The 13,829-nt window shown below is 36.9% G+C and overlaps 1 protein-coding gene across 2 annotated transcripts in view; it reads left to right on the top strand.

The window, feature by feature from the left end:
• Nucleotides 1-13,829, top strand: part of LOC109102714 (transmembrane protein 132C-like) — a 190,553-nt gene that overhangs the window by 46,556 nt on the left and 130,168 nt on the right. For both annotated transcript variants that reach the window (XM_042723570.1, XM_042723571.1), the window contains exon 2: nt 10,258-11,143. In XM_042723570.1, coding sequence (XP_042579504.1) covers nt 10,258-11,143 — 886 coding nt within the window. The remainder of the gene's footprint in view (nt 1-10,257; nt 11,144-13,829) is intronic.

The following is a 13,829-nucleotide window of genomic DNA, read 5'->3' as shown; positions in this document are numbered from 1 at the left end:
GATGCTGTCGAAGTCAAAGGAAATGCATCTAAGAGATAGGAATTTAACAAATCACTCAAGTCACAATCCGATTTGATTCACGATTCGATACGATTCATGATTTTTTTTTTTTTAAATAAAATGAGATTTAAGACAAAATATAAATTAAATGTGTCCTTTTAATATTGCTTGGACAAAATGCTGCACATTTCTTTGTGAAATATAACAGTATAATAATATACTGGTATAGCACTTGCATATTATTGCAAATCAAATAAATTAGTAACACAAATAAAATAATTCTCTTCATATAAACAAAATAAGGCTTTGTGCTCTTTCCATTTAAAATTAGAGGCAGCCACTGCATTTTAATCATGCTCCAAACAAAGATGCTGCATACATGCAACATGAGGACATTTTAATCTAAATTAGATTGTATCATTTTGAAATTTGAAGCAAAAACAGAAAGATTTGACTTCAGTTTTGTGAAACTATACATAAAAAAATATATGCATGAAACCGAAACACATGAATGAGACACAGATTCACTCTCTGCCAGCAGGTGGCGCTTAAAGCGTTTCTTTTGTTTCCGCTATAAAAAGCAGAGCTGCACTTATGAACTTTAATATGTATTCTACAGAGGCAAGATGGACAGAAACTTTTCTAAAGACTGTAAGTTCCCCTCAGACATACATTCATATAAACTCCTACCCCTAATTAAATTGCAGTTTGTTTAGCAACTGATTTGAATCGTCACATGTTTGAATCAATTTTCAACCAGCTCACGGTTAATCGTTACATCCCTACTAAGAGACTTTCTTCAAAAAACCTTAAAAAATGAATGGTAGTGTTTTTAACTGTCCATTTAAGAGAAAGCACTTTCCACTGCTTTGACGTCAAAGGAAGTGTGTCTAAACTCTGGTATTTTGGTGCAAATTCCTCTGTCAGTTGAAAGGAGCAATGCAAATATTACTTTCACTATTATTTTATTTTATTTTTGCATTGAAACCTTTTATTTTTTAATAATACTGATGTTTGGTTTTAAATCAGTTCTTTACATTTGTTTACTGCACCACATACAATATTGATATTTGACCAATGTTTCTCCAAAGGCATACAGGAGTTTTATGTGACGGAAGAAGTGATTGTTTTGGGGCAGTTGAGAGAAGTGTCTGAAAGGTTTTTCACATGTTAATGTGTTGTTCAGTAGAATTAGGGAATTTCGTCGGCACACAAGGCAGTGGGTGGCATAATGCTCAGTGCTGTCTGGTGTATTTCTCTCGTCTGCATCACCCCCGGCTGTGTGTTTTGGTTAAGCGCCACCCTGGTGGTACCGTCCCATATCAGTGGGCAGCGGCCATTTTAAATCTCTTTCACACACCTTTTGTAAAAGTGGTTTCAGAATAACAACATCTACACACTCACACACACAAAAGAGAGAACAGTTATATATACCCAAAAAAAAATCTCACACACTTTCTTACACACACTTTCTCTCGCTTTCGCTGTATGAGGTCTTTTCAATTCCTGTATCCTGAGAGTTAGGAAAGTTAGATGAGATTTTCAACTGTTAGCCCTGGAATGTATATGAAACACTAAAAATTAGTTTTTTACCATGATAATACAAATATCTTCTTGATGTCTGTTGTTTGTTTAGAATGCACAGGCATGCATTTGTAGCGGAAAGGCTGTAATAGACTTTTTGGGATGCGACACTGTGAAATCTACCATTATTATTATTATTACTACTAGTAGTAATAGTAGTAAATAATAATAATGATACATTGGTTCTGAAAATGTTTAATTATTTTTAGAATGATAACCAACGTTTATTATTATTATTTGTAAACACTTTTTTTTTTTTACTTTCTATACATTAAATATAACTTTTTTGGATTAGTGGATATTTGCACATCTGCATTTTGAGTTCAGGGACCAAAAGGTGCTCATTTTAAATATCACATACTAAAACGATTACCATTTATAGTCTATACAAGGAAGGGGCTTTTAATAAAAGCTAATAAAAATGCAGGTTTTAATATCAGTCCACTAATTTTCGAACGAGTGGGCGAAAAGTGAGGCCCTCCAGTTCTGACACTGTTGCGTGATGGATGAGTCCTACATAAATTTATTTCTTCATCGGGTTGTTTTATTTATGATAGCGAGTCAAATTTGCTCACTCTCGTTCTCTGTCATTCTCTAAAAGCCCTAACAATATGGATGGCAGCGGCGTGCCAGTGTTGGCTCCAGCTCCAGTCACTGAGTGTAAATTTCTGCTTGAGCCAGCTCAGAATCTGATGGATCTCTCCTAGTGTGTTTGCACAGCACATTTTAATCGATTCTTAAAATGTTCAATTAGGGCCAGATCAATTTGCGCAAGGTGGTGACGATCAAAGTCAGCATACGCTTCACACACACCTCTGCCACTCTTAGCTATGCACACAAAATTCAACATGCCATTCAGTGCTATAATGATATTTTCTTCCCTCTTTGTTTCCTCCCTCTTGTCTTTAATTGGATCTGCGCTCATTGTTCTCATAGGTGTCATTTACATACGGTCGGTTTGGACACCAGAAGGGAGTGTGGCATTTTGTCATGTCTGACTATAGTGTTCAAATTCATCTTGTTTTGTTGCCATGGTACCCATGCCAAACTGACCAGCCAGTCCATGCCAGTGTCTTTCACCTCCCAAAGGTGGCACTTTTTTATTTTTATTGTTTTTTTTGTTAGTCAAATGGTTGCCCATTTGCCCTTTATATTATATATACAGTACAGGTCAAAAGTTTGGAAACATTACTATTTTTAATGTTTTTAAAAGAAGTCTCTTCTGCTCATCAAGCCTGCATTTATTTGATCAAAAATACAGAAAAAACTGTAATATTGTTAAATATTATTACAACTTAAAATAATAGTTTTCTATTTGAATATACTTAAAAAAAAACAATTTATTCCTGTGATGCAAAGCTGAATTTTCAGCATCATTACTCCAGCCTTCAGTGTCACATGTAACATCCAGTCTATCACATGATCATTTAGAAATCATTCTAATATTCTGATTTATTATGAGTGTTGGAAACAGTTCTGCTGTCTAATATATTTGATGAATAAAAGGTTAAAAAGAACTGCATTTATTCAAATTAAAAAAAAAATTCTAATAATATATATTCTAATAATATATTTTCTTTACTATCACTTTTTATCAATTTAACACATCCTTGCTGAATAAAAGTATTGATTTTATTTAAAAAAAAGAAAGAAAAAAAAAATTACTGACCCCAAATTACTGACCAGTAGTGTATATTGTTATTACAAAATATTTATATTTTAAAAACATAGCTTCTTTTTTTTTTTTTTTTTTTTTTTTTTTTTTTACTTTTTATTCATCAGAGTATCCTAAAAAAGTATCACATGTTCTGAAAGAAATATTAAGCAGCAGAGAACTGTTTCCAACTTTGATAATGAATCATCATATTAGAATGATTTCTAAAGGATCATGTGATAATGATCCTAAAAATTCAGCTTTGCATCACAGAAATAAATGATAATTTAAAATATAATAAATTTAAAAACAATTATTTTAAATTGTAATTATATATCACAATATTAAATTTTTTTCTGTATGTTTGATCAAATAAATGCAGGCTTGATGAGCAGAAGAAACTTCTTTCAAAAACATTAAAAATAGTAATGTTTCCAAACTTTTGACCTGTTAGAATCAGATCAATTTGTGAAATCTGATATATATATATATATATATATATATATATATATATAGTGAAATTTTTTGAAAAAAGTATTTTACGAACACCATGGCTGCATAACTTATATATCTTACTCGCCCTACACTAGATATAATTTAATTTAATTTTATTTATTTTTTTCTCGCTCTCACTCTCTCTCTCATCATAATAGCACATACGCACCAGGTCATGAAAATGGTTGGAATAAGGAAAGACAGGATGGATAGATAGAAAAATACTCAGAGACAGGATTGGAGAGAAGCATGGTGATGGATCGTTGTGGCATTTTACCTTTTGTGGCAAAGGTCAAAGGTTATTGGGGCATCCATGTGGCGAATAGTTTTAGTGCTTAGTGGGAGGCAGGAAGCCGATTAACCTGAAGAGCTTCCAGCAGGGTTGTGCATTTCGGTGTGTGTGTGTGTTTGAAGGAGTGTATTCCAAATGATGTCTTGAACTGGTCTATAAATCATTCATTTTTTACTCTCCTGAGTGTACTCTGTGAATGTGGGTGTGACTGAGTTTGACACAGAGTGAGATCGACATGAAGTGTGTGTGTGTGTGTGTGTGTGTGTGTGTGTGTGTTTGTGTGTGTTTGTGTGTGTGAGTGAGATACCAAGGGTCAGAAAGTTTGCGAGTGTTTGTGAGTGTGCACTTGCTACAAGGTCACGGTTATTGGAAGCAGAACGAAGCAGCTGTTCTTGCCATGAGGGGCCAGAGGACAAACGCCAGAGGAGAATTCTTTTATCCAGGCGTAAAATCCCATATGATCCGTCAACTCCATTACTGCTCGAATAATATCCACTCACACATACTTGGGCTCTTCAGCCTCTTTATTTGGATGCCTTTGTGCCATCTCTGGTCTCATCCAGGATCTTTGGAATGGTGTTTAGTTTTTAGGAGTCATTTGCTACAGCCTACAGCATATAAATAATCAGAGGGCCAATGAAGGGGCTAGGAGACTTCAAAAGTGGACAGAGTGATGCCTAACATCTATCATCTCTTAGCAGGCTTTGTTTGTAGCTTGGAAATTCTGGGTAAAGACTAACTGAAGTGGAACCTTATAAGTAAATGTTTTGGAACATACTCTTTGATCTCGATACAGGTGATAACCACACAATCATCTAATAAACAAGTGAGATTTTGAAAAATGTTCAGTTTCAGTTTCAGACTCTCTTATGCTTAACAAGGTTGCATTTATTTGATTAAAAAAACAGTCCTTCAGAAATCATTCTAATATGCTGATTTGGTGCTCAGGAAAGAGCTCTTATTATTATCAGTGTTGAAAATAGTTGTACTGCTAATTTTTTTAACGAAACTGTGAGATTTTTTTAGGATTCTCTGATGAATATAAAGGTCAAAAGAACAGAATTTACTTGAAATAGACTATTAAAAATCTTTTTTATTTTATTTTATTTTATTTTATTTTGTTATGATATAAAGGTCTCTCATTTTGCTCGTCATCTTGGATTAATTTTTTCACCAGTGATTTTTTAATAGTAGTTGGGATCTGACGAGCTCAAGATACCATGATACAAGTGTGATTTAATTTGGGAATGAAATATTAACTTGATTTGTGAAGGTTTTCCATGTTAGTCACATTAAATCTCAAAGTTTTGTTGGACAAAATTAATGAGAGACCTAACTTCTATATTCTGTTTTAAGTTATACCTATGAAAATCAAAATACTTTCCTATCCTATCAAAGAAATTCTGAGCACATCTTTACAAATTTTTATTTTTTTTTGTAAAACATTGTAGTTTTTTCTTTCACACTGGGTTATTATTTTGGTTTAGTCGGTTTCAGTCAACCCCGCTCCTAAACGACAACCAAAACAAACAAACTGTGGTTGGTTACTTGAATGTCAGTCGGGTCTCTTCCTGTCTAAGTAGCCTATTCTTGGCCAGAACAAACTGCACTGTGAATCACTCCATAGTCTGACTAAGTGATGTGAAGTATACCACTTGTCATGGTTGCTGATGATTGGGGTAAAACCGCTGATAAAATGCAAGAGACTAATAAATGGGCAGAAATACAATCCCAAGAACCCAGGGGAAAGATTTTGAACTCTTCACGCTGTATATATGAAAATGAAATCCTCAGCTTTGTGAGAAATGTTTGACATTTGAAAAGTGGCCTGAGAAAGAGGGAGTGAAAGTGAAAGGTTAGAAATGTGTGGGGTGTCGTCAGCCTTGGGACCAGCGGCTGAAACAAATCAGAGTGGAGGTGTTTGGGCTCAGAATTATGGTCCTCTGTGTAGCCCTGAGAGCGCCATAAAGAACGGACTTGTGACACAGCGAAATGCTGTTTTCAGGACGATGCTGCTTCCATCTGACGAAGCTACGTGCTTTATAGCGTGCAACCTCCGTATCGCAGCTCCCCAGGGCCACCACAAAACATTGCACTTTTTAATTCTTTTTTTTTCTTTTCTTTTTTCCCCAGCCTTCTGAGCTAAGTTATTATGGCATGATCACCGGTGGTGAGACGGAAGTGACAGAGTGGACTTTATTCATCTATAATTTCCTGATAAGAGAATCGTAATATATCACACCATTTAAGCTTTATTTTTGATATAATGTTGATAACCACTGAAAATAGTTTGGACTTGTTTCTCAGTTTCTTTTAAAAAGCTAAAATTATCCTTACAGGTATGTATGACTGAATGGATGACTACAGGTATAGACATTATTGACTTGTGTTTTTTGCATTTTTCCCCCTTATTTATTTCTCTTTTTTTATTTAATGTTATTTTATTAGCACATACATTTTATTTATTTGTAAATGAATTTATTCACTTCTACATTTCATAAAGAAAATCAGGTTTTGGAATATTGAATGATGCCTGCCTGGCTCTCAATATTGCAGGTACCTTTCTATCTCTGCAGTTTGTTTTTTAACTAAGGCACGAGTTTAAATTGTTTTCTTTTTACAGCTTTTGAACCTAGAAAATTTCCTTTGTTTGTTTTATCATTCATTCATTCTCTTTCTCATCACCAGTCTCTCTTCTTCCTCAAGACACTGGGTCCACAAGGCCTCACGTGTGTTTTGTCTCGGTGTTGATTTGAAATGAATCGCTGAAGGTGTATCTCACTCTGAAGGGATTATTATGTGTTTAAACTCTTGTTGTGCGACGCAGCGCCATACCAAATCTTCATTATATTTTCACACCTTTACTATGCTTCACTCCCGCTACCTGAGGAGAGAGAGAGAGCGAGAGAGATAAAGCAACACAATAAACCTCCGGTTCTATTCCAGGCAGCTGCTTGAGCTTCTGTTGCTCTCCATTGCTGTCACTGTTTCAAAACATGCAAATGAGACTCTCTGAATCAGCACGAAATCTGTTGTATCACTATAAAAAAGAGGAGACAAAACAAATGAGAAATTCAAATATACACAAGATTGGAAAATTGGGAGTGTGTGTTGCATCATTTTATATTGGCTTATAATGAGCTGAGGTCGAAACTCTTGCTGTGTAAAATGTGTGATATTGCTCCCATTCTCTGATTTATCAGGTTTTTTTGAACTTATATGGAGCTAAAGAAACAAATGTGGGAAAAAATTTATAAGCCGGCACTGTATTGAAATTTTCTACTTTTTATTAATTTTCTCCACAATTGTCTGTGATTATTTCAGTCCAAATCAATTAAAACAGACCAATTTCAATGGTGTGGGCTATTTTTTGTTTTTAGTTCAGATTGTAAGAATGTTTCACTGTCAGGGTTGTCATTGTTATATTTGCATTGGAATTGGTCTGCTTTTTCGCATTTATTTGCATAATAAATTGTGCTTGATCTTCCGTTTACTTAATCATCTTTAGCTGCCTTTATGTTGCAAATGCGGCACATGGCATGTGTGGCTTGTCTGTTAGAGCATAATTTTGCCTCTATCAGTACAGATCTAAAATTATAACAGGAAAGAACTGTAAATTTAGGGTCTGATTCATTGAAGCATTTGGCACACTCAGTCTGTTTGGCAGCCTTTCTTGCATTTGATTGGCAGAGTGATCTGATAAGCTCCATCAAAGACTTAACGGAAAATACGAACATGTGCTGAGCGCTTTTACAATGATAGAGGTATCCTTAGAGAAAGGTGACGGATTGACTTTATGCTTTAGTTAACCATGAGTGAGTACAGATGCAGTAGAGCTTGCAAATGTAGCATAAATATCTTTTTATAAAAAAAAAAAAATTTGCTTTAATCAGATTGCATGACTGCAATGCAAATTGTGGGATTTATGGCACACAGGTTTCAGTTAGCAACAAAATTGTGTTTAAAAGGTATCAGGTTCATATTGTGAGAGCAATATAGTGCTGCCATAGCAAGTTTCTTTGTGTATTTGAGATACTAGGCTAATTAATTGTGTACTAGAGTAGTACAAACTTTCTGACCTTTCAGACTTCATGCTGCAGATCAAAATTTTGCATATTATGACTGCATCACTTTAGTCAAGGATAGCATAGTGGTAGTGGAGTACAGTTGTGGTCTTGCAGCTGAAGTTTAGTGTCTGATCCAGTAGTTGTTCTGGGATGGGATTTTACTGAGGTCACAGTCCTGCTGTAGTGCCATTCTGCCCTTGAGCAAGGCATTTAGCCCTGAGTTGCTCCTATGGGACCTTTTGTATTGGATAAAAATGTCTGCTAAATGACAGATTTCAATTTCAGTGATGACTTGTTCACTTTTTGGGTCATGTTTTGAGAGAAGTTCACATAAGTTGTCCATGAGCACAAAAAGAGGCCACTGATATTACACCCTGATACTCACAAAGAGACACATACTCACAAAGCCACCGCAGTGTCGTATCCTGTCCAGAGGAGGTGGAAACAGTTGTGTGAATGTGAGCCTGAGGGCTACAAATGATTCCTGTTGCTTAACTGGTAGAGCATGGTGTTAGCAATGCCAAGGTCACGGGTTCAACATGATGAAATGAAGACAGTGGAAGTCACTTTGGATAAAAGTGGTGTTGATAATGTACTCACTCATACACTATATAGATATATCACAATTATTTTTCATATTCATACTTGAGATCCTTTACTTTAAAGTTTGTTTTTAGAACTTTTTTATGTATTTATGAGTGCATTTACATAATTTTCTTCAGGTTAATTAAAAAAAAAAAAATAATTAAAAAAATATATTTATACAGCATATGCAATAAAATTGATCAAAAGTAAAGGTTAAGACTAGGGATGCACCGAATATTCGACAACCAAAATTATTCGACCTAAATTAGCAAAAAAATCTCTTTCGGTGTTCGGCCGAATAAGTGAAAAGGTCGAAAAATATGTACCGAACAAATAGACACATGCACAAATGTAGCAAACGTGTCGGCAGTGTGAAAGTATTTAAAACTGTCAGACAGAGAAGGACCAAACAAGCAAGAAGCACCGACAGCAAGAGTCTGTTTAGTGCTGCATCATGTCTCCGATGAGAAGAAGTAGTGGCTGATGCTGGTGGTTATGTTATGATATGATGATTGAAATCGCGAAATGACCTCAAACGATTAGGAAATAAACTGCAGTATATTTTCTAATGCACGCACGAATAGCATGTATTCTGACAGCACTGCACGAGCTCGCGGAGCCAGGGTTCAAAGTCCAAAGTGCGAGGAAAAACTGCGCTGAACTTGTTACTCGTCAGTTGGTCAGTAACATTTTTGTGAATTTTTTTTTCTTTTCTTTTTTTTAAAGGCATGTGACAATGTGATACGTGCAACAAACATCTTCCCAAATGCGTAATGCGAATCATTTATAAATCTCCATGCTGTTGTCAACAAAAAAAAGCACCGTGATCTTCCTGCGGGTTTCTGCCAAAATAAAAGCTGAGAAAAAGCAACAACTCAATCAACATTCATAAATGATAGTGTTGTAATTTTACTGTAGTTGTGTAAAATAAAATAAAAAGTAAGACAATAATAATGATAATAATTACCCTACAACAGCTCTATTAATACATTTATTATAACATCCACACATAGTGTTCAAATTGGGATCTGTAATATATTCTAATGTTTTAAAAGAAGTCTCCTGCTCAGCAATGCTGCCTTTATTTGTACAGTAAAAAATACATGCCTGATTCAAGTCTCAAAAATTGCCAAAAAATATTATTTTACTAACTTATTATTAATTAAGTTTAATCGTGCTTTGTTGTTATGTCTTCTAGAATGTTAAAAAAAATCTGTGTTAAGAAAATATTTTTAAATTGTTGTTTGACAATCTTACTGACCCCAAATTTTATAATTTCGATAGTGTACATATAACATTTTCTCTTTAAAATGGTCTTTTTTCTTGCCTGAGTCTACTCTATTCACTCAAAACATTGACTTACTCTGTACACACACTCATACTATTATCTTTCCAAAGACCCTTGGCCTTAATTTCATTTGTTTCTCTGTAAATAAATGCTCTCGTTAAATGAGATAAAACAAAAGCCAGGGGACACTTTAAGTTATAACTGAAAGCAATTTTCCTTTTAATAACATCTGTAGTGTCTCTGAAATGAAATAAACATACAGATAAATCTCTTTCTCTTTGTCTGTCCACAGTGTGTGAGAGCAGGGGCGGAGGCAGCGATCTCATTCCCAGGTTCTCCTCATCCTTGCCCACGTACCTCCCTGTGTCCTGCCAACTGCAGGGTGCAGAGTCATCCTTCTTTCTCCGGGAGGCCACACAGGAAGTGATGCGTAACGGGAGCTTGCAGACACGCAGTGAGCCTCTCTTTCTCCACTTGCCCGAATCTGGCCCCGCTCCCCTCTTGTCGGTCAACTGTAGCTATGGCAATCTCACCGCAGAGGCTCCGGTACCTCCAGAGCTCCTCCAGGGGGCGCTGCCTCGTTCTTTCTACACCTCTACACACCTGACGCTGGGCTGGAAGGTGAGAGCACATCTGGTGAGCAGGAGGATAGGAGTCGATCGGCCTCAAATCCAGGTTTTGTTTTATCTGGCGGGCCGCAGGTGGGAGGATGTGGATCCTCCAGCGGAACTGCTGCCGTGTATCCGTGTTGTTGGGATCCGCGATCCGGGGGAAGGTTCTGTATCGAGTGCCTGCCGACTGGAGGGAAACCTGGGGATCTGTGTAGCCAAGCTTGGCATTCCTACAACCTGGTTCAATGCTCCTCCACCACGTAGACGCATGCAGGAGCCCATTCCAGTCACAGTGGAGTTGCACTACTCCATTCTCCCTCCAGAGGCCCTGGGAAAAGAGTGTGTGGCGGGTAGGCTGCAAGGAAAGGCTGTAGGCCAGGAAGGGGATATGCAGAGGATTGGGACGGTGACTCTCACCACTGGGGACAACAAAGTGCCCAGAAACCGACTTAGACTGGATGGAGACGTTGAGATACTGGCGCCCCCCAGCCCAGTTAAACAGGGACAGACGGTGGGATTTCAAGTACTAATGAATTCGGCTGCCGCCACTGAGCAGTTCACACTGAGGTAGGACGAAGAACATGCACACACCTGCATAGAGGTTGAAAATCTTGTGCTCATAAATGCATTAATGCATCGATCAGACAATAATTTGTTTTTAATTTGTCGAATCCACCAAATCTACTGTGGTGTAGGGCTTGTCTGCTCAATTTTACTTGTCTTGTACTTGTCTCCCAGAAAAGTAATCAAATAGTTGCCAACCTAATGTCAATTAATCAATATTTAGGTCAATATTTTTGGCCGATATTTTAATTTCAGTATTTTTATATGATGTCATTGTAGGGGTACGCTACATGACCAAAATCTTATTTCACTGTGCAAGTCATTTTATTTCATGAGAACACTAGGCTATATTTTACAATATACAGCAATATGAAAATTAGAGCAAAGATTAAAATAGCAGATCGCATTGTCATAAATGGTTTCTGTTAGCGGCTGGATTTGTTTCAAGGCTGTTTGTGAGAATTGTGGCTTTGTATGTCAACACTCTAAATCAGGGTGTCCAATCCTGCTCCTGGAGGACCAGCTTCCTGCAGAGTTTAGCTCCAACAACCCTGCCTGGAAGTTTCTAGTAATTCTGAAGATTTTGATTAGCTGGGTCAGGTGTTTAATTAGAACTGGAGATGAACTCTGCAGGATGGCGGCCCTTCAGGAGCAGGACTGGACTCCTTTGCTCTAAATGAACTCTGACAATCTTAGCTTACTTACAGCTTGTTTATGAACACAAAAGCTGAGTCTAACAGCTGCTGTAGCGTTTGGATGCAATCAAGATGTTCGATCAGGTTTTAGGCATTGTAAACTTTTCCCCCTCCCTTGTCATAACTTAATTACAGATGCATGTCTAGAGTCCACCTCTGGTTCAAAGAGCGTTAACACCTCTGCTATCTTCACCGATGCTAGCAAGGACAGTCGTCAGCTTTCTCTTTGAGATTCAAAGAGATTTCGGGGGGAGGAACAATTCCCCCATCCCCACGAGGACCCACTTACCGTGGCTCAGACATACTCAAAAGCCACAATACACATAGAAAAGGACACTGGCTCCATTTATCCACAGTTAGGGCTGAACGATTAATTGCATTTGAGATAATATTGCAATATGAAAAAACTTGATTTTTAAATCGCAGAGACTGCGATTACACTCGGTCATGTGACACGCGAGAGTAAAGAGGTGTGTTCGACTGGACCAGAAGATCGATTGGTGTATGACATCAAAGTACGGCGAGAGAACGCATAATGAGATTATGCAGTTTGTTCTCTCATAGCTCTCACAGTATTTTGATGATCGGTCTAATTGGCGTGACTTCAAGTCGAACACATCTAAGCAGTCTTCAGAGGAAGCATCAAGTCAGCATGCTACAGTGTTGCTAAGTCCGCGGTTTGGGGAACCCCTCTATAAAATGTGTATTTTACCCCCTGGAATTGTCTTTAAAAAACCACTAAAAACGATAAAACCAGTCAACACTAGCAATTGGGCAATTTTTGATAAAATGTCTTTACAAAACCAGCATGCTACATGTGGAAATGTTTGAAAGCGTATATAATATGAATGAACGTACTTCAAAATGGCACATTGACAGTGTTATGGTGCATTTCATTACTGAAGACTTTGACCTTAAAATAATGTATATAATAAGGTAATATATATATATATATATATATATATATATATATATATTAGTGGTGGGCATAGATTAATTTTTTTAATCCAGATTAATATCACTGAAATCTTAGAATTAATCTAGATTAATCTAGATTAAAATGGCTCATTTGAATTCTGCCGTAGGCATTCAAATTATGTTCAATAAGATGTACTTGTTAGTACTGATAGAGCTGTGCTGCACTCAAACATAGTAGTTTGACGACGACTCTTCCCCTGCGCTACATTGCTTGGCCCGGCATCTTCCGCATTAGCTAAGGGATGCTTTGCGTTTAGGTGGTACTTGAGACTGGAAGAACTCCTACAGTAAACTAATTCCGCATTGCACAAGTTGCAAACAACCTTACGCCTGTTTCACACAGACTCTGTCTGCAGTGCGTATGTGTTGCATTTTTTTTTTTTTTACGCACCCATGTTAACGGATTCCAGCGTTCATGCGGTTGTGGTCCGTCAGTGCGTTCCAGGAGCAGTGCGTCTGCAGCAGTGCAGCGATCATTGTACCGAGTCTATTTTTGATGTGCTGCACGCGCTGAATGAAAATTACAGCGCATTGTTCGCGATAAAAATTAACATAGATTGACACGGAAATGCAGTAATTTCACAATAAATGAATACTAATTAAAGGCTTCTGTGTTATACACGCAACACATGGGTTCATTAAGAACCGTGCGATTGCTTGTAATAAAGATTTAAATGCAAAAGGCACGAGAGTCGACTGTTTCTGTCAGTGGTGCTTTAATTTTATATCCCAACAAGAAAAGTAGGCTAATTGTTGTGTTTAAATGTTTTGCCGCTTGCTTGAGCAGCTTATTATACAAACCTAGAAGTCAAATGCATGAATAATATGTTGTTTATATGTATTAAGTTTAAACTAATGTCTATGATTATGAAAGATTGTTACTGTTCTGTGATAAGAGTCACAATTATTTTACATGGTTTTACATGGTTTGAAATATAGAATAATGAACAAATGTTGTGTTTGTGGACTAAACAGCTGCGGAATGAGTCCGTGCTGCTTCTGCACCACACACACGC

The sequence above is a fragment of the Cyprinus carpio genome, chromosome B5 (assembly GCF_018340385.1).
Source record: "Cyprinus carpio isolate SPL01 chromosome B5, ASM1834038v1, whole genome shotgun sequence".
NCBI lineage: Eukaryota > Metazoa > Chordata > Actinopteri > Cypriniformes > Cyprinidae > Cyprinus > Cyprinus carpio.
This window is presented reverse-complemented; position numbering and strand designations above follow the sequence as displayed.